This window comes from Corvus hawaiiensis, chromosome 6 (genome assembly GCF_020740725.1).
Source record: "Corvus hawaiiensis isolate bCorHaw1 chromosome 6, bCorHaw1.pri.cur, whole genome shotgun sequence".
Classification (NCBI taxonomy): Eukaryota; Metazoa; Chordata; class Aves; order Passeriformes; family Corvidae; genus Corvus; species Corvus hawaiiensis.
The window spans coordinates 21814544-21836637 of record NC_063218.1 but is presented as its reverse complement, the minus strand read 5'-3'; the positions used below and the strand labels follow the sequence as shown (position 1 = coordinate 21836637).

The window sequence follows — 22094 nt, the reverse complement described above, 5'->3', positions numbered from 1 at the left end:
CAAGCTTTGATGGTGGTGGCAAGGACTTAAGAACAGTACTGGCATTGTATTTGAACTGTTGCAGCCAGAACCTTCCTTGGTTTTACTGGGGCCTCAATAAGTGTGTGGACAGAAGAGTTTTGGTAAATGTAGTCTAGCTTTCAAAAGTCTTTCAGTGATGTGTCCCACCAAAATGCTCTTCAGGAACTGAAAAAGCAATGGCAGAGAAGGAAGGTCTGGGCACAGAGGAAGAACTGGTTGCAAGGTAAAAAACAGAATGCAATAAAGAGAATGCACTCAATAGTTCCCATGGGAGGGCCCTGGTGGAAAGACTTTTGGGATCCATGCTGAGGTCTGAAGATTCATTAGTGGAATTATGAGTGGAGAGGGATGTGGATGGAGACAGCATACATTTTACTGAGAATATGAAAATTTTCAGATGAGGATTGTCTGCAGAACTGCAGAGGATGACCTAGTAATGCTGAATGTCTGGACAAATAAATAGCAAATTAAATGTGTGTAAACACAAATTGAGGTGTTTATACTGGGAGGAGGAGAGAAAAGAATCGCTATTATGTGTAAGTGATGATAGACTTTGAGCTGCTTCTGATATTTTATTAAATAATTATTTAACAATATTTGCTCAGGGGTCAATATTGGGCAAGTAAGCACATCTAATATTATGCATTTCTAGAAAGGGAATAAGAGTGAAACAGAAAATATAATGATGTCATTAAATACAACCACACTGGACACTGTCATCCTGTCATTTTAATCTCAGAAAGGGGAGAATGGCAACAAAGATCATCAAAGGTTATTAGAGAGACTTCTGTACAAGAACTGTCATTACAGTCTGGGGCTCTTTGTAACAGAACTGATGGAAAAAGGGTATGACAGTGGGGAATCATAGTGTACTTTCTGTTTCTTTTCGAATATAGTGACTAAGTGGCATCAAAAGACAAAGGCAGGGCAAGCTTCAGAACAATCAAAAAGAAATATGATGGCAATTAAAGTAATGGAAGTCCTTGCCATGGGATGTTACTGTGCCTGGAAAAACTCACAGAAGAAAAATTATTGATGGTGTATGAAATACAAAGACATCAGTTTCTGCATGCAGACTCTCACAGCCCCAGATAAGTGGAGTCTGTGAAATGGTTTGATGGGTGGGTATTGCTACACAGATGCTCTGTTAGACTTGCTTGGGTATTTGAGGAGGTGGTTTTCAGATATAGGGTACTAATCCAATGTAATATGGAGAATTTTATAGGTTTTAAATGTTTATTTGTTTGTGGAGAATTTATTGTTTAAATATTTCCTGATACAGGTACACTATTTCTAGGTTCCCTGCAGTATTTCCAAGTTGATATTCCGTTTGCTTTGCCTTATATTAACTACAGTGTGCCACAGCCCACCAGAGGCCGTAGTACACATAATCCCTTCATTGCAAGTACTGCATAGCAAGGTCATGTTCCGGAAGGCTTGTACACAGCCGAGGGTGAAGGCAGCAAAGAATCAATTTGGTATGAAGTTTGACATACAGGTTTGTGCAGCAATGTGTAGATGTGTTAGGAAGAGCTGGAGGAGCAGACACAGAAGGATTTAGAAAAGGCTGGAGTGCCTCATGTTGGCAGGAGGTGTAATAATGCCCCTTTGAATGAAAATGAGTTCATACGTGTAGGCAGCCTACATTTGAGGAAGTTGCTTTAAGTGAAAAGAAAAACAAGGAGGGCTAAATGAATCCCAGATGTTTGCAGGAAAGTGCAAAACTCGCTTGCCTTCTTTTACCATTTGTAATTATTAAGGCCCCCAGAACAATTGATCAGAATGACTATATTAGAAGTAGTTTTACAACTCTGCTTGTTGAGCTGCATTGTAAAAGGATTTGTCTTTCAGTAAATATGATCTTTTCATGCATAGAATTGGGAATTCTGTAAAGGTTTGGAGGGAGATTTCCAATAGGAAAATCTCCCCAGATCAATATGGGCTGTGGTAGCAGTAGACAGCTCTCAAGCCTTATCCTGGATTTGGGGATTTTTTCATCCATGACTGACTGTCAGACAGTGAACATTTGTATTTTCTTCCCTGTGGCTGTAACTGTGGAAGTAACTATTAAGACGGTTTATTACTGCCAACTGGACCCCTTTTCAGAGAACTGAATCCATCTGGAGTTGTCTTTTACAGGAGACTTAAAACCCAAGGAGCATTTTTTACTTTCTCAGAACGGTGGACTGATGCTGTGTAAAAAAGGGATGAAAAGTGTTTACCCTACTGGGACAAACTCCAGAGAATAACAGATATTAGAAATAGTAAACATCTGTCAGGTCACCTTGTCCATCTTCTCATGCCAGGAGTCCCATTGTTCCCTTCAGTGTATTAACTTGGAAACATTTCTACAAAGAGTTATTCTCCATGGGACTGTGACTGTCATTTTCTGTGTTCTGTTTACTGCTCCTAAAGATGTCTTAAGGACAAGTAAGACTTCTCTTTGCACCTTGGTTTCTTTGCATTTTGGGTACTGTAGACTTAGCAGCAAACATATATAAAAACAAAAAGCAACTAAATTGAAAATAATTATTTGGAGAATTGCACGTATTAGCACTATTGAGTGAATTAAACACTTTCTCAACTAAAAAGTTGTGAAAAACTGGCCAAAGTTATTCAACAGACAAGTGGCAGGATCAGGAATAAAAACCAGGAAACATAATACCCGATCTATTGCTTAACTCAGCAGAATACAAACGCCTGATACTCAAATTGAGTCCGTAGTCATATGTCCTCTTCCTAATTGAGGGATTTGTGGCATGTAAGGGTTTCAAAATATCAGAGAGTTTTAAGGTCCAAAACCCCCTCCATACCCAGCTAGCTCAGCCTTCAGGTGATTATCTAATTATCCCCAATTATACGTGGATTCAGAGTGTTCATAAACAGCAAACACCAAGCCTCACTTTCTCCTGTGTCCCTCACATTACATCTAATAATTTGGACCTCTTTTTAAGTTTTTGTGTTGGTTAACCACCTCCTACTACAAAAGCAATTGGACCTTTAATCTGTTTGGAATTTGTCTTGACAATGCCCCCTAAATGTGGATCCTTTTGATGCAGTTTTCTACTGGAACAAAGATGCTTCAGAAATGTGGTGGTTTTACTTCATCTGCGGTAATCAAGTCTTTTCTTTATTTGTCTTTCGAAAAAATAAACCAATGGAGCTTCTTGTCTTTTATGCTAAGGCATTTATTCTGGTTTTCAAATCCTGTTGAAGCTGCTTGATATATTCTTTGCAACTATTTAGAGTCCTTTCTTTAAGAAAATGTAGACATTAGAATGATACCTAGGGTTACAGTGCATATGGTATCAGTGCTGCATATTGCTTATTCTAGTCATTTGTCCTGAGACTGTATTGCCCTTTTGCCCATAGTATTTTACTGGAGGCTCACATTTTCTCCTCTGATGTTTTCTGAATTCTTTTCAAAGGTGCAGCTCCCTTGCAGCTTCCCCTTCATGGTTCTGTAGTTCATGGCCTGTCTTCTATGTTTTTAAACTTATATATTTGAGTATTCAAATGTTTTAAAAGCTGCTTGGAATGAAAGGGCCTGGACTTCCATGCGCTACGAATCACACTATACGACTGATCTGTCATTAAGGTTGTTCAGTGGTCTGCCAAACTTGGTGTTACCTTCAAGTATCAGCTTCAGTGCTTTTTATATTTACTTCAAGGTAATTGATAAAATATTTAATACTATTGCATCAAACATAAATTCTTATGGTGCATTAGAAATACCCTTTATCAATAGTGCTATCCCACTGACAAATACTTTGTGAGACTTGTCAGCTGAGGACTGATGATCGATCGATCTATCTATCTATCTATCTATCTATCTAATATTATGTCCAGTTTTGTTATTATATGCTGTTTATTTGAGCAGAATTGTCTTCTGGTGTTCAGCCAAATACCTTAAAGAATGTTTCATCTGTGCTTTCACCACTGTCATTCAAATTATATCAGGTTTATTTGACAAAAGCTCCTTTTACAAAGGAAGATCTAATGACATTAAGTATTGTATTCCTCTCCTTTAATGTTTTTATTAAACACTTCAGAGAGAAGCTGTTGTGCTATTTCCTCCAGGGTTGATGTTTCCTCCAGGCTAAACCATTCTATAGTTATACATCTTGTCCTGTTTGGCTTTTTAAAACATTCACACAACATTATCATTCTTTTATTCTTCTGTTATCTTTCTTTTATTCCAAGATTAAAAATAAACCCCAGTGATCATAAATCTCCTCATTCAGCTCTTTTAAGAAATTGGAGCAAGTGGCCCAAGTCTGTGAAATTAAAAATAAAACATGTTTATTCCTGGTAGCTGATCAACATCCTCTTTTATTCTCATGGATTGCGAAATACTTTTGTCATCTTGTGATATAAACACTTAGGTTCTTCATGTATTTATATCTGACAGAGAAAAAATATTGCATATTTCATAAATTTTAGAAGCTGAACCTTTTAAACAAAAAATTGCCATCTTGGTGTTATGATGGACTTTTGTATCAAGGTACAACTTTTTTTTAACCACTAGTGCATCCTATAGTGATTTAAAGAATTCATCTTTCCATTGGATAACTAGGAAATGTTGCACATTACTTCCAACCTGAATAGTTGTGATTTGGCTTTATCATTATGCTTTTATCTCTTAAACTAAAGCAGATCTCCTCTCTCAGATGGAGATTCCTGTAGCATGTAGATTTGGATCAGCTTGTAAGCTACCTTTGGATGAAATAAATGGAATTAGTTGGACACCTCACCCAGTATAGTATAAGATTAAGGTTTTTTGTGTTCTTTGATGTTTTTTAACATATTTTTAAAAACATAGGCAAGATAACAGGCCACAGTATTATTAAATGGTTTCACTAATACTATATATATAATCAGTGGCTTTTGTCTGTACTTTCTTGATAGCTTCCTGCTTTGACACTGAAGAATCACAGTTCGCCCCCTTCAGAACTGCTTTACAAAGGCATTTCATGTTCAATTGGTTATGCACCAAGGCATGCATGCTCTTTTCATAGTCACTATTTGGAAGGCTTAGATACGGTTCCCATTGTGTGAGAGTTACTTACAGTCTTTGATCCTAAACCTATAATCTAGCAATGGCCTGAACTGAAATAATGTGTCTGAGTATATATTATTATATGCATGTCAAAGTGATAAGTAATCTGAATTTTAGCTATCTTATTGTTCTTTTCCAAAAAACCACCTTAGGTGTCATGACTATGTAGTATCTGGAAGTTGCTCTGTGGTTGTAGTTCAGTTGAGGTAGGACTGAAAGTTTCTGGGCAGTGTCACTTTCCCCAGTGTGCTGCCTCAGTCTGTCTCTCGCTGGCACCTGGAAAGCTTTATTAATAATGCTTCTTCAATAAAAGTATAAGAAACTTCAAAGAAAAGTATATCTGTTTGCATATTTCCTCTTCTTGCCCTTATTTTTTTGATCCAAGGGATCCTAGGACATTGAAATAAGCCTGCAGTCCTAAATTTTTGGTAATTGATAGTATAGGATGATCCTTATGTTTCTCTGTGCTAGTGGAAACTGTCACTTGCAGTTTGGTCACTGCCATTTGCTACCTCCTCACTTCCCTGTCCTCACCAGTGTCTTCAACATGTAATAATCAATAGTAATTGTAGTAACAGTAGTAATAATGTGATAGTAATGTTCCTTTAGTGGTGTAGATTTTACGTTCAGTCTGGCAAAATGAAACTTGATTTTAGAAGGCAGTGACTATGCATCTTACACCTCTTACAGGAGCATGCAAGCCAAGTTTGCAGGACGTGATTAACATGAGGGGGTTTATTTTCTTGATTCAAGCTAATTTTAGGGTTTAACTTCCAGGGTCTAATACTTCTACATAAGCAAGGAAGAAAATGGCAAGAAGCTGATGATCTGCCTTTAAGAGGCACGTTAGCCTATGCAGGACAAAACAAATTTGTAGCACAGTGCAGAAACAGCAGTTGAGAACTTTTGTATTCTCTGGCTTCTGAACTTTTGTGGCTTTGTGAGGGACCTGGGACAGACGTCTCCAACCCATCTTTCCTTATAGAAGGTCTTGGGAAATAATTCTTACCCTTAGTAATGCTTGTTGATAGACCTGCATGCAAATGATGGGTTTGCAGTAAGAGGTGTCAGGCGTGTGAGTGCCAGAACAATATGAGATTCTTGTGCTTTGGAGAGCAAAGAAATTGTGTTACAAAACCATACAGACCTTATGACAGAGTGACTGAGGAGTTAGAGAAAAAACTTGCCTGTTTGCTTACTATTTATATTGCTCCCAAAGCAAAATGGGGAAGCATGGGGTAGCTGAAAAATGCAACCCTTTCAAAGTGTATTGCCCTAGGGAAAGAAAGAGAAAAAAAGAGTATAGTAAAGTATAGAAAACAGCAGCACTTTCAGAGTGCTGTAATCATCACCACTAATCCTCTCCTTTTGAGTGCCTTATGTGTGAAGGACCCAAGCCAAGCAGAACAATGACTGCCTGGGAATGGCAGGACACAGCGATGCTGGGAAGCATCATGGGTTGAACACATATTCTCTAGCAATGTACTTTTCAGCATTTTCCTCTTAATATTCTACACATGGGGCTTTTTCATGTGGTTTTTGTGGCTTTTTTTCCTTTTTCTTAATTGCCTATTTGAAATAGTAAAATAATCAGAGCTGACATTGAGTTATTTGGAACAGGACTATAGGCAATAATGTGCCCAATCCAGTATAGTTTACATTAGAAATACTCAAAAGCCCCTGTTGTCATTTCCTGTGTTTCCTCCCTCATCTGTGCTTCTTTCAGGTTTGCCCTTGCCAATGTGAAAAAAAGAGAAATGTATGAAGGAGCATGCTTAGGTTCTGCAAAGTCCCATTGCTGTCCCATGTACAGCAAAGTTAGTTGCATCTTCTGAACTGATATCTTACTTCTGGATATACTGGAGGGTGTGGAAAGGCTGAATTTTCAGTCAAAAGTATTCTGGTGTAATCTCACCTTCACCAGTCTTTTCTCTAGGAAATGGTAATTCCATCCTTGCGTGGCGTTTGTCGTGGTTTAACCCCAGCCAGCAGCCAAGCACTGCGCAGCCACTGGCAAGGCGGGGGAGAGAATCAAAAGGGCAAAACTGAGAACACTCATGGGTTGAGATAAAGACAACTTAATAGAAAAAACAAAAGCCACATATGCAAGCAAAGCAAAACAAGGAATTAATTCCCTGCTTCCCATGACAGGCAGTTGTTCAGCCATCTCCAGGAGAAAAGGGCCCCATCACATGTAACAGTGATTTGGGAAGACAAACACCATCACTCCAAATGTCCCTCCCCTCCTCCTCCTTACCCCTGCTTTCTATGCTGAGCATGATGGTCTGGAATATCCCTTTGGGCAATTGGGGTTGGCTGCCCTGGTTGAGTCTCCTCCCAACTTCCTTGCTAGTGTGACAATATGGAAAGCAGAAAGGCCTTGGCTCTGTGTAAGCCCTGCTCAGCAATAACAAAAACATCTCTCTGTTATCAACCTGTGTTCGGCACAAATCCAAAGCACAGCCCCATACCAGCCACTGTGAAGAAAATTAACTTTACCTCAGCCCAAACCAGCACAGTGTTTCCATAAAAAGATATGCTTTTGCTTTGTGAGCTACTTTCAGGGAAAGAGAAGGACAGCAGTTACTAGAATGCCAAGCAGTTTGTTGGTCACAGAGCTGCATAAGAACAGAATGTGGGGATCTGCATGCAGATGATGTGCATTCTTCTAATGCTACTTTTATGGTCCTGGATAAACGTGGGCTGGGCATCAGTTAGGGGGTGGTGAGCAATTGTGTGGTGCATCACTTGTCTGTCTTGGGTTTTATTCCTCTTTCCTTTGTTGTCTCCTTTTTCTTCATCTTTATTATTATTATTATTATTAGTAGTAGTATTAAACTGTTCTTATCTCAGCTTACAGCTTGTACCTTTTATTTTATTTATGATTCTCTCCCATATGGTGCCTTGTTGCTATCTAGGGTTAAATCACAACAGCATAGCCTAAAAATCACAAGTGAAGACATGAATACGCACATAGACATATATGCACATAGAGCAGAGTGCATGCAGGTACTGTTTACAAGTGTGTACAAACCCACATACATGCCATCAGTAGCTACCAGTGTGGATCTCTACGTGAGTACATAAGTACATGTGCTTTCTTATGCATCTATGCCCAGTATATGGATATGTAAATATATGTCAGTACATCCAGGCAAACAAATATAGCATGTAGGTTGATTACATGTCCAAAAATCCAACCAGTCCTTCACTGAGGAATATATATGAGTTTTTGCTTCCAGGAATGAATTTTTTCAAGTTTTGTGACTATGTCAGCCATTTTCTCTTATTCCCTTCTTTTTCCCTTCAGCTGCCAGTAAAACACACAGACAAGTTTTCTTGATATACTAGAAAAAGAATAGCTGACTGATTTCTATGTATTTTGCTATTTTTGATAGTGTTTGCTCAGTGCAAGGAGAATAAAACTGCTGTAGAGGAGAAACAGTAGGTTCTTTGAGTGCCACATAGACAGAACAGTAATTTCTGTATTCTGGTCAAGGTGGTCTCGGTAATAACAATAACAGAGCCCTCTTCTCAATCCCCTCCTCCAAAAAAGGCAACTCCAGAAATGGAAGTTCACCATGTTCTGAGACAGTTGCCATCACAGTAAGTACCTCAGTGCTCCGTAAAGGTTGGAAAAGGTTGGTGGGAATTAAACCTCTACAGAGAAGTCCACTTAAACAGAAAGGTTTAGGTGAATTCCCACAAGAGTAGCTAAGGCAGATTTTATTTTATGCCTGCAAGTGTTTGATGAATGTAAGCTCTATTGCTCTGCTTAAGATCTGGTATAGATAATTCTTAAGCAGTAAGACAGTACTGAGCTAAACAGAAAATGTAAGTAAATTAGTCTTGTATCAAAGAAGCTTTCTTAGATGTTGAGATCAGTCTTCCTTGGGCTCCACACAGTGGAGATGGGAACCCCATGCCTGGGTGCATTAAAATGGCATTGTAACAAAAGTAAACAAACTGACGGAAATGTTTATTACTGTTCAGTATTTACATAATAGAATTTCAAAACTGAAAGAGAATAGTAGATTATTTGCACTGATATGTGTTACCAAAATTTTTTCTCCAGCTATGCCTTAGGCACAGGGCAGTAATTAGGAAGAAGAAATATTCTTTTTTGCCATCTATTGACTTGTATGAATTCAGTTCCCTCTTTCACTTTCTCAAAATCAGGGATAGTGGCCCTTAGTGAGGGAGTGGAAGATAATACAATATTAAATAAACTAAAGCCAAGACACTAATATTCACAGAGTAACTTAGACTGCTCTGTAGGAATTTATTGTAGAAAGTATTTCTACAATGGTGTGCTCTTTTTTTTTAGCTCCCTTTGTGCTGGGAACCAGCTAATCAGGTGTCTCTTTTGTCTGGTGCTTAGTGCTGACTCCAGTCCTGACCTCTCTCCTTTCTGAAGAGCTCTCTCTCCTCCTGATTGCAGCAGCCCACCTACTTTGAGAAGGAAGTGTAATCTGGTGCTGAATTGGGTGCTGAGGTCCTCATCTGTCTCCATTCCTGCTTCTCATTTCAGTGCTTCCACTGGAAAATGTCACCTGTATTTGCTTTTGTTTCTGCTTTCATGTGCTTTCCTTGAAGTTCTCTCACTGTGGCAGCAGTTCTGGCTGTGCTGAGTGCTTGCATATCCGCTCCTGTCCCCCGGGAGCTGCTGGACTTCTGCTCCATGCACACAGCTTCCAGATCAAAGCAAGGGATGAAGGTGAAGTTTTGTCAGCAGCCTTGGTGAGCCCTGGTAGTGCCACTGGGAAGAGTATGAGTACTCTTCCCCAAGAAACTTGTAAAGGTGGTGGGGGCAGGGGAGAATTTGGTTAGTAAGAGTTTCTCTGGAGGCAAGATGAAGCCATATGAACAGCTGAGGAGGGACTGTCCAATTTCAAGCCTTCCTTTATTGCTCTCAGACAGTGTTGCACTGTGCACTAAAGCCGTGGCTGGTGCAGCTGGGTGGCTTCTGGATGAACAGATGAACTAGGCTTTTTGGCATTATGGCAACTGGGGCTCAGTCCCAAGTAGAAGATAGGTATTGAATTTTTTTTTTTTAAGTTTTTCCCCCCTCTTTTTTTATTAGTGCTGCAAGCTTAGAGATGAAGGTCACAGATAAGAGAATTTTTAGATACACATGAGAGAAAGATATAAAAGTGCTTATGGTTCTTTTTCTCACATCAGATTGGGGGTTATAAGATGACAGTATTTTTCTCTTGATGCCTCTTGCAGGTAGGGAATTAACTACATTCCCTGCCCTCTACAGCAAATATTCAAGCAAGTAGTTAGCTCATCACATCCCTGTTTTCACACAACATAAGGCCCAGTGCAGATAAATGGTTGGGGAATCCTACCTTTGAAGGGTTTGAGCTATGTTCCATGCCATAGAATTTGAAGAGAGATGAGCAGAGAGATCCTGGAGAGATGTCAGTGTTGGCAAGTTATGGCACAGGGCAAAAAGAGAGGCATTAAAAAAGAAGTTTAGAATGCCATCGTATTTTGGGCTAGACATATGGAGACAGTCCTTCTCCTCCTCACCAGTCCATTTGGACCTGTGACAGATGGGTGTCAGCCATGGGATAATGTCATCCTGCCAACGGGAGTTCTTCAGCAGACCCAGAGTGTCTTTGGTCCCTCACAGGAGGAGAGCCTAGCTGAAGGCGTGCCTCTTCTTTGGGTGACACTGCAGATGGAGTGAGATGTCAGTGCCCCTGAGACCTTTGTGCTAAGGCTGAGGGAGGGAGACATGCTGGGATGCAGCACCCTCAGCTTCTAGAGCTACAACACAGACACCATGCTGCTGCAGTGGCACCACTTTTAGTCTGTACAATACTAAATCCACTAAATGCTTCCTCTGTTGCTGTAATCTCATTGTTACTTGAGCAGTGCTCACTTTTGAGCATGTGCTCTCCCATACGTAATGCTAAATATTTTCAAATTGATTTTTGCTGGGCAAGTGACAAAAACACAGAAGATGCTGCTGTGGTTGGCACAATTTGCTTAGCATTTGCTTTGCTTACATTGGAAACCTCAGCAGAGAGACTAATGCTTGCCTGGCATGTGGAGACTGAACTACCTTCTTGTACCTACCAGGGATATTCTAGTGAAGCAGCCCCAAGGCATACTGGCTAGGGAAGGTAGGTCCAAAGGAGTTTCCTCCAGCTGACATTTGTTTTCATTGCTACTGGTAAGATTAATTTTTTAAAATGTAAATCCATGAAATATGTAAAACTGAATTCACATGTAACATTCTGATATTTTCTGAATCAAATTATTTCATATTGATTATTGAGCTGACCCCAAATAATCTGGAGCCAGTTTAACACAAACTGTATTTTCCTGTCCAGTGCAGTTCATGTGTCCTGTAGGGCCCTTGTGTCTCTTCTCCCAGAGGGACCAGAGTATTTGGTTAAGCTGCTTTGTGGGAAAACCAGTCATATGTCTCTGATGATGTCAGGTGGGACACTGACATTGTGTCATGTGAAAGCATTTCCTGAGGGAAGGGAGACCAGAGGCAAATTGCAAGTAAATGCAATGCCTGAAAAATACTGGTTAACATAAACCAGTTAAATGAATGCAAAAGTTTTTCTGTTAAGTTTGATAAAACTAAACTTGCCCTTTTGGGTTGGTACAGATTGTAGTGAAGCATTTCATTGCTAATTCTCTGTGAAGCAAATGGAATTCTGTGTTAGAAAGAATGCTTCTGATGGAAGCATTCACCCAGCCATACTAAACAGATCTATTTCCTGAGATAGGTCTTTTGTACTTGCACAACCTTAGGTGGATTTGAAATACAATGATATCACTAAACAGAGTGTTATTTGCTAAGTCATTGTCTGATAGACTTTTCAGTGTAATAAGGTTCAAGCCTTAGATGATCAATGGGGCCATCCTAAAATAATTCCTCTCAGCCTTTCAGATGAAGTTCTTAAGACACTTGACAGTAATCATTTCCTCACTTAATCATCACTGAACCAAGCTCGACAGATTTAGCTTGTGCTTGCTAGACAAATCTGAGATTTCAGGATGCATTTGGGAGGGGCAGAGTATTCTGTAACTGGTGAATGTCTGTATAAGCTCACTACAGAACTGGATGTAATTGAAGTCAACTCCTGCATGCTGGTAATGAAGCTGCTGTGATAATGATTTTTTAGAAAAATTTTTTTAAAAGTAATTATTTATTTTTTATTTTAGCTCTCAAGCCTTCATTCACTAGGAAGGTAATTTTTAAATTTAAGCTCTTCAAAATTGTGAGGTGTCAATATTGTGTTAATATAAGGTTTATTCTTACTTTCTGTGCTTGAACACTAGGTAAGTCCTTAGATGCATAGTAATTTGTTCTTGCACATGTTCCTCTACCCTTCCCACACCCCCCAACACAGAATCATAGAAAATAAAACTAGAATGGACCATGAGAGGTTATCTACTCCTTTACACTTCCACTGTCCCAAAACAAAATCAATGACATCTAAGTGAGTCTTGACAATTTTTTAAAAAGCCTCCAGTGACCGTTGCTCTTCAGACAATCTCTTCCAGTGCTTCACTGTTCTTAAATTAAAAAAACCCCTTTTTCTAACACTTTCTTGCTGTGATTTTTTGCCAATTATTTCTTGTTCTTTTCAGCGTGGGTACAAAGAAGAGGTTGTTGCTTTCTGCTTTGTAGCAGCCCTTTTCTATTTGAACACTTTATAGTGTCTCCTTTCAAACTTTTTTCTATTTTCTAGACCCCTGGTTATTTTCATTGCTCTTGTCAGGACTCTTTCCAGTAGTTCCACTCCTTTCTTGAAGTACAATTCTCCAAAATGGAGATGATCTCCAGCAGAGTACAGCACTATCTCTTTATATGTCTCCATACATTCCAGCATGCATCTTTCAACCCACCCAATGAATGATTTTCTCTGTGTAGCTAAGTGTTTTTTTCTTCTATTTTGTTTTACCTCTGCACTAGGCTCAGTGTAAAACTTAGAATTTCCTTATTATTGTATATGGATGAATATTTTCAAAGTACAGACATATCTTCTCTATGTCCTTATATCCAGAAATACATCTAAGGTACAAATTGCTTTTCAGGACTAACATGAGGTATATCTGTGTCTGTGGCATAGGTGAGGAATATCACAGCTGGCTGACTTGTCCCTGTCCTGCAGCTTTTTTCTTCTCTGTTACTAGGCCAAATGGAGGTTGAATAGAACATAAACAAGAGGAAAGTTCATTTTGTGCACCTGAATCTACAGTGAAATGCCTTAAACACTTTGCTATGACACAAAGGTGAACTATGTTACTGTCAAATACCAGACAGTTAGTTTTCTACATTTGTATTAACAATCAGCTAGTTGTTTTGGAAACAGAATGAGAAATCTAAATCTAATTTCTCAGAGTATTTTTTAGCTTTAGCAGTAAAGACAAAGTATCTCCTTGTATTCACTTACAGATTTTGGCTAATGAGCACTTCTGCAAAACCAGTTCCACAGTCTCAAGGTGGCTGCTGTGATATGAGGAATATACTTTAGAAGATACTGAGTTTAGATGCTTTCTTACCATTGCTTAGAAAAATCTATAGGAAAGTGATGTTTTAAGAAATATAGAAATGATAACATTTCCTGTGATCCCTTTCTTCACTTCTTGTAGAACTTGAAGTTTGTGTAGCAAGGAAGGAAGAGGACTTGGTGCTTCCATCGCAAAAGAGCATTCATCCTCAAATCATAGTTAATGCTGAAACCAATTCTACTTAATTTTACTGCTGCCTTTTTCTTAGATGAGGAAACTGCTTTAGTCTTTGAGGCTATAGAATCCTTCAGCAGCATTTCTCTTTCAACTATAAAAAGGTTTCTTCCCAATTTAGACAGTGTTATGAGTTTTCACAAATAATTATATATAATTTCTAATGTTCCCCTCATGTTTATCTCAGGATGCAGTTGTGGGGTCTGCAGTGACGTCACGATGGCCACATGCCTGTGCCTGGTTGTATGCAGACTCCACAGCTACTGCCGTGTCATTGATGGCCATGTGGCCGTTGTGATGTCCCTTTTGGAATCAAAGGACAGTTGTGACCCCAGTGAAGCCCTGGGTCCTCTGTCTTCTCTATCTGTTAAGGAAACATTTTCACGAAACCAGTTAAAGAAATTCCACCCTGCCTTTTTCACTCCTGTTTTATTGGCACCTTGAATGCCTTTATATCTGACTTTAGGGAGTGCTTCTCTGTATCTTCTTGCAAGTCTTTTGAAACTAAATCAATCTCTTTTCTCTTCTGGAATTTTCTACAAAACTTGAAGTTATTCAGAAACCATAATTGATTTGTAAGGTGGAAAAAAATTTTGTAGGGAAGCTTGAAATACTTCTGCCTTATTGTTTAGGTGTTTTATTCACCATACTCCTATTTTTACCTTGGAGTGAAGGAAACTTTCCTATCTGACCATCCAGGAGCTAGCCACTCTGGCAGTCACACACGCAGCACCTAAGCTAGGTAGAGACCCCTTTGCAGCTACACGTACCATTCTCACGTGGTCAGGCAAGGTTTCCTTACCAGCTCAACTCTGGGTTTCCTATAGCAGAATATCAAATCTCTGGATCCTTAAAACAGTTTAATCTTGGTTCAATAACTAAATAACAGCTTGAGTCTGGTGCCTCTGAGAAGGGGCCCTGAACAAAGGAATCCCTGGGCTTTTATGCCCCACAGTCTAAGTGCCCCAAAGTCTGGAGTCATTGGCTCCTGCTGTGTCTCTGAGTAGCTGATCACCTGGCTGGGCCACAGGTCCCCATGCTCTATGTTGTCCAAAGGGTTGGCAGTTCATGGCCTCTTTCCTTGGGCTCCTCCCACCCAGAGCTCAAGCTGCAGCTCACACTGCAGCTGCAAACCAAGCTACCTGCACTGAATGGATTCTTCAACGCTGGGTGAACACATATTCTTTCTTAAACATAATTCAGATGAAATCTAGACTTACGTTGCTTTATTCAACATTTCACAAATCATATTTGAGTCTTGATTGTTTGCTTTCAGTTACTTTTCAGCAATGTTCAGTGTATTGTTTTACACAATAGGTAAATTAACTCTTTCAGTATGGGTAATGGTGATGGTGTTTATTACCTGAATACAGTTGTCATCCCAGTAAAACATCAAATATATTTAGACCAGGTATCTGCAGTCCATGTAGAGGTATTTAAATAAGTGTAGGAACTTTAGGTACCCATCACTGAAGTCTTGGATTGCTTCATACATAGTCTGCCCCAAGCACAAAGTAAAGTGCTGCTAATCTGGTGTGTTTGTTTCTTCATGCTTGTCAGGGCAGGCTAGAGAAACACAGGTCTAATAAACCAATGGATAAAGTGTAATTTTTTTTTGCTGTAGGAACTTTTTTTGGTTATGTGCAGGTGCCTTTAAAGAGGTCTTGGGCTCTAGCCTGAATATCTAGCATTTAGCCTTTGGGAGAATTGATATGGGCAGCTGGGGGAGGGGTGCAGCCTGTGACAGAGAAAAGCAATATCCCGGGTGCAATAGGTGAACAATTTGGCTGGCCTTCAGAGGTGCTCTTCCTAGCTAGCTAAATATATACAGCCTTCAGGTTATTGCTTTTTTTCATGATGGTTCTAATTTGCCAGGCTATCGTTGGCCATTTCCCCTTTGGAGCATGCCTGTGTCCAGCCTGTACCAAAAATCATGTTTCCTGCTTAATAACACCAACTTGGAGAGGAATTTTTATATTGGCTACTGGCCAAACATAGCACATAATTTTTCTTTCCTTTTTGTTGCTCCCTTGCTATCTGCAACTTCACTTGATTGCAGAGAGATGCTTTTCATCATTGTGAAAAGCCATCTGATTAGAGCTGTCATTAACCCATGAGTGAAACTTATAAGAAGTTTAGCTGGAGAAATTCCTTGAATGCTTCAGAAATGCAAAGTTGCCATTTTAAAGAAACCTCAAAACTAGATTGCGGATTTGTTTTAGCTCTGCCTAAAACAAGCTCTTCTTTCTCAGCAGATTTATAGGAAACATGATTTAATGTATATATTTTTTTCCCTCAGAATGTTTTAGATGTCATGAAATTCTATTGCTGATTATCAGGACCATGTGTATCTGGACTATCCCCTTCCTGATCATCCATTTATACTGGTCTAATTTATTAAACAAAGGCATTTTATGGTCAATATTCCTTTGTTAAAATGTATTTCGTAACAGTCCTCATGGAAAAGGAAAAACCAATTATTTTCTTTATTCTTGTCTCATTTTTGCAATATGAAGTGATTTTAAGATTGGAGGAATGAAAGTTACTTTTCAAAAGCTCTGTGGATACCTTTTGCTAATAATTTTCTCCCCCTTTCTCTTTTCCACCTTCCTTCCCAAAATAAAGGAGATGTGTATGTCTGTATCAGGAATCATGTCCTTGACTTCCTTAGACCTTCTCTGATACACATATCAAACCTGGGATGAGCTCAAGCTTGTCTCTTTTTAAACAGGCAAGATTGGCATTGTTCAGAAAGCACCCGACATAAATGGACAGGTGTATGGGCACTGCTTTCATTCCTTTGCTTATTTCTCACTTGCTATGGAAGCCATGTGTGGCACTAGAAAACTCCTAGAGAGGAACAGAATTCTGAGACAGTCATGGTCTCATTTGAATTTAGAAGAGCGAGTTTCAGTAGGTATTTTGGCATATACTGAAGAGCCTTCAAGTTAGTTCAGAGGTTGCTCATAATATCAGGCCACAAGGTAGGAAGTGCTATGCAGATGGTAGATTCTACTGCTGGCAGAAAGCTTGCTCAGTGAAACATGAAAATGTTTCTTTGGCTTGCAGCAGGTGACTCTAAGAAATTATATTTCTTCTGTTTCTTGAAGCTTATATATTTGAATGATAGAATCAAGTTTTTTGTCCAAGACTTTTTGCTTGCCTTCTTTTTTCAGTTGAATGTTTTAAGGTAGGATCACAAACATGTAAAAATATGAAAAAAGCTTCACTGAAAGCACTGATGACAAGTCAGACCAGAACTGACAATAGCATCTTCTCCTTTACCAGGCAGTTTTAGCAGTTGGGAAGGATGTGCTTCATCTGTCCTGGAAACTGAACTGAAGCATCTGTTGATTTCATTAAAACACAAAGATTCATAGGTTATGAGGCCAGAAAGAGCCATTATGATAATCTAGGCTGATTTGCTGTATAATTAATTCCTCTCTCACTATATCTTTTAGAGAAAACAGGTTACTATTTTAATTTAAAATTTGCCAGTAGCAGAGAACACACCATAACCTGTAGTAAATTATTTCAGTAGGAAATTACCCTCACGTAAAAATAAGTCATAATATTTTAAAATGTGAATTTCTCTAACTTCAGTCTCTAGCCCCCAGATCTCATTGTCCCTTTGTCACATGCATTGAAGAGCCCTCTATTGCCAAATTCAATTTTATGCACAGGTACTTGTAGATTGCAATCGAATCACATTTTAACCTCTACCTATTAAACAGAATGAATTTGAATGTTCTCCACTATGGGACATGCATTCCAGTCATTTAATGATATTCCCTCTTCTCAATCTTGAACCTTTGGTTTAACAATTGAACTGCCATTATCAGAAACTGCCTTAGCATTTCTCCATTCCTGCCAAGGATTCACACTGGTTTTACACCCAAGGATTATTTCTATACTTTTCTTTTATTGTTATGGTGAGAATTCCGGTGTACTTGATTATACATCAAGATGTTGATGTCCAAATATGTCTGTCAATAATACCTCAAGTCAACTATGGAAACGCTTGCACTTTTTCCATAAACATAGGTGCTTTTTAGATTTCTCAAGCTACATATTTTGTCTTGGAGTTTTTTAGAAGAAAATAATTTAGAACAACACTTGAATAACAGAGATTCAGATTGGGGTGGATATGTTTCTTTGAAAAGATTGAATTCAGAACTCTTGTATCTATTCAACACCCTTTCTCCTCTCTTCCCGAGGTCTTACTTTGTGCTTGCTTTCTTGGTCTGTTCTTTTCAATCTTAGCCTCAGATTCTGAGGCTAACAATGACAAAGTCATTGCTAGTGACTTTCTTGATTACAAATAAATTTATGTAATTTTTTTCTAGTTCCTTTGAAAGCATTCTGTCTCAAGGGTTCTCCAGCTGTGGTACTTGTGTGACTAATGAAACACAAAGCAGTCAGCATCAAACCTCAAGAAAACCCAGAGGCAAACCCTCTACATTTTCCCAGAAAAGATGGGACCTGTTACTCAAGTATCAAATGCATCAAGGAAGGAGATGTAACCTGTATGTGGCTCAGCTGTATGTGGCAGCTCCTTATGTGTATATGATATTCCCTCTACCAGCAACCCGCAGAGATTGCTGAAAACAGATCACTGAGTCATGGCTAGAATCAACCCAGCACCACCCATCAATCATATGTAGGGTAGTGTGCTACCTGTCTGCTCCCCTCATGTATGGAAAGACTGGGTCAAGATACAGTTTAGAGGAGTGCTGGCTTGAGCAATTGTTAGTGGTATCCTATAAGGGCAGCTCTCCTACCTTAGGATCATTAAAACCATAGCTCATTAAGGCCCGGTGTTCTCCTGCCCACCAAAGCAACTCCATACTGTGGTGAAACCAAAAATTCAATGTTGCACCAAAGTTGTAAGCCCTGGTGGGCCTGAAGAATGGTCAATCCATGCACCCAGTACAGTGTCTCCAATAGTGGAGGGTGCAAGTGCTGTCTAGGGATAACACATGAGCATGGCTGCTATCAGTGGCGCATTTCCTTACATTCCCACAGCACCCACTGCTGTTGGTTTTCATTTGCTGGAAGACACACTCCTTCCTTTTTCCTTTAGTGTCAGTTTGTGGATTATTTGCTGTCCATTTTTATTTCTGGTTCCTTTTGCATCTATGTTGCACCCTGCTTCCATGACCTTCCCTGGCAGCAAGTTCCAGAAGTTCACTACCCTTTGTGTAAATAAGTACTTCTAAAAATCCGTTTTATTCTGATTTCATACAAGTTTCAGCAAGTGCCTCTAACTCTGTTATTGCTGGGTTTGGCAAAGAGCAGTTCTACATTAACCTTCTCCATCTTCTGTAAACGTCAATCATATTTTTCTCAGTCCTCTCCAAATATGAGCTTGGCCTTTTCATGCTATCCTCATAAAGCATCCTCTTCCATCCTTTTAGTTGCTCTATTTATTTCTTCTTTCTCCTTGAGAAGCAGAGACAGGACTTCATGCAGTGCTCAGAGCTAAAGTCTGACTGAGGTGCACCTCATTGTCTGGCAGGAGAGGAGGCTCTAATGCACCCCCTTGCTGTGTCAGTGGAAGGAGGTGTATGGTCTCTCTAATGAGAGCATTTGACATGATTAATCTGTAGAATAAAACTACTACAGTCCCATAAATTGAAGATGTATTTTATCCCTGTTGCAGATATTAATAGACTTGATGTTTCTGATGCCTGTGTGAGGGCAGAGCATATTATTAGGAATTGGAGCAAAAGAAGCTACTGTGGGTCAATACCGTCCTCTGCTGGGAGGAACTAGAGCTTTGTGCCATTTCACCAGATGGGATTTAACAGCTGGCTTCTACTTTCTCTCTGTGTTTTGCCTTTGCAACAGGAAAATCTGATGCTGTGCTGACTGCACTAGTGAAATTCTCCTTTAATGCTTAGAGAAAGCTGGAAAATTTTTGCTAGCTATGAATGTACTGAATTGTGATTTCATTTATTTTTTCATCCTGAAATCACCTAATTTATAAGCATCATTCTTTCCCTTGTTTGCCTTTTAATATTTACCACATACACATTTCTCTGACTTTCCTGTCCTAATTGTACAAGTAGCAATGCATATCTCAATTCCCTTCTATTTTTGTAACAAATTGCTGACAACTCACGCCGATAGGATTTTGAAAGCAGAAATCAAATGTGTGTATGTATATGCTATATGACACAGACATAAAGTATTTTAGAATAATGACTCCTTAGAAGAAATCAGAGTCTTCAGTAGTATCACTGAACAAGAATTCAATAAAAATTGTGCTAGTTGCAGAAGTGGTTTTGCTTGCTATGTGTTCCAGCTCTGCATTTAGCAGGCATGGAAGGTGACTGAGATGAAGTACAGTTTACAAGTATTTCAGTTTTGTGCCTTCTCTAGTTCCTGCCTCTGTGAGAACAGCACAGGCAGAGAAGAGTCTGCTTTCCAGAAATTAATTCTGTACCTGGGAGAAAGAGAAGAGTAGGAGGTCTGGGCTCCTGAGTATGCTCAGGAGTGCTTGCCTGCTTGACACTCTTCTCTTGGCTAATTTCAATACATGTAGCAACAACAGAGCCCACAGTTCTGGTCCTTAACCAAGAAAAGTGAGAGTTCAGGAACTGAAAATGTACAGGTTTTTATTTGTTAGCACAGAAATTTCTGGTTTCTTGAAGCAAGGATAAGCTATAGAGATATCTCCATGGCAAGTTTGTGTCAATAGTGATCTAAGATTTCTTGGTCAGAGAAATTTTAAGTCTTTGTTATTTTTTTCTTTAGGAGCCACAGGGTAATCACTAGCAGTTCACAGCAACTTGCTGAAATTCTTTTGCATCTCTCTCCTAGTAGCTAAGTAGGCTTATAGGAATAATAGAGAAATGACAGTGGTGGTACCAAGTTCCCTGCTGTGGCTAGTAGAGATGGACATGGAGGTTACACTTTGTTATGTATTTTGTATGGGATTTATGCAAATATAACAGCACGATACCAGACACACACTGGATTTTATGTACAGAAGCTTTTACAGCCGAGTGGGCCTGTGGTAGAGTTAATTGTTCTCACTGCCCTTCAGTTAAATATTCTCTTCTGACTGCTTATCTGATCTACAGCCATTGCAAAGTACCCATTGCTGTCATTTCTATACACTCTCCTGGTTCAACTCACCCCCTCTGTCATGATGTCAGACTCGCGCTGTCTCCTTTCTTCTCCCCACTGCCTTTTGGGAAAAGTTTATCTCCCATGGCTGAAAGTAATTGGGGTATTTGTATTGTATGCAGGAGTGATGTATGATACTTTTCCTTGTGTCTGGCAGGTTGTTTATAAGAATAACGACATTCGTCTGGAGCTGTCTCGCTTGGCACGGATTGGTGATACTAAGATGAAGATCTATGGGGAAGTGAAATTCATATGTGAAAATGTGGCTACACTGGATCCCATCAGCTTTGAGATGCCTGAGGCCTATATTAGCCTGCCTAAATGGAATACCAAAAGGATGGGCTCCATCTCATTTGATTTCCGAACCACTGAACCCAATGGACTGATCCTTTTCACCCATGGCAAGCCTCAGGAGAGGAAAGATACCAGAAGCCAGAAAAATACAAAGGTAGATTTCTTTGCCGTTGAGCTTCTAGATGGAAACCTCTACTTGCTGCTGGACATGGGCTCTGGGACCATTAAAGTCAAGGCCACCCAGAAGAAAGCCAATGATGGAGAGTGGTATCATGTGGATATTCAACGAGATGGAAGATCAGGTGGAGTTATAACTTTTTCTTAAATAAATTCATATTTCAGATTCAGACCTAGGGCTATGTATTAATTCTCAGAACATTCAAAACCTGTTAGGTATCAGTCACCTCCTTTAGAAAGATTAGTGTTACTCCAGTTATGTTTATCCAGCAAAGCAAAGATGTGAATGGCAAAGTTTTCATTAAATGTTTAGTGTGAACATTGGATAGCACATCACAGTCTATTAATGTTTTATTCACAATCCTCAGATATTCTGGACCTATCTTTGCAATTGCATGCATAGTTACAGTGATGACTTCTTTGTAGGCCATGGTAAGGTTTAAGGTCCTTAGGACCATTGTTCTCAGTTTGAGAAATTCTTACTGATCTTCTTTGGGTTTCTGCATTTGGGATGTTGTAGTGAGAAAAATAAGAGTAACGGGCACAACCAATAACAAAATTATTACAACAAATCGACATTTTCATCCTGTTCTGTTTCCTTTAGTATTCTGTAGTTTTGATTAGGTTTCTTTACTCTCTTGGATGACAGATTGTAGTCTTAAAATCTGAGTCAGCGTTCAGTGGATGTTTC

At 39.3% G+C, this 22094-nt stretch overlaps 1 protein-coding gene across 29 annotated transcripts in view; it reads left to right on the top strand.

The window, feature by feature from the left end:
- Positions 1-22094, top strand: part of NRXN3 (neurexin 3) — a 985201-nt gene that overhangs the window by 287134 nt on the left and 675973 nt on the right. For all 29 annotated transcript variants that reach the window (XM_048307857.1, XM_048307861.1, XM_048307848.1 and 26 more), the window contains one exon: positions 21090-21528. In XM_048307857.1, coding sequence (XP_048163814.1) covers positions 21090-21528 — 439 coding nt within the window. The remainder of the gene's footprint in view (positions 1-21089; positions 21529-22094) is intronic.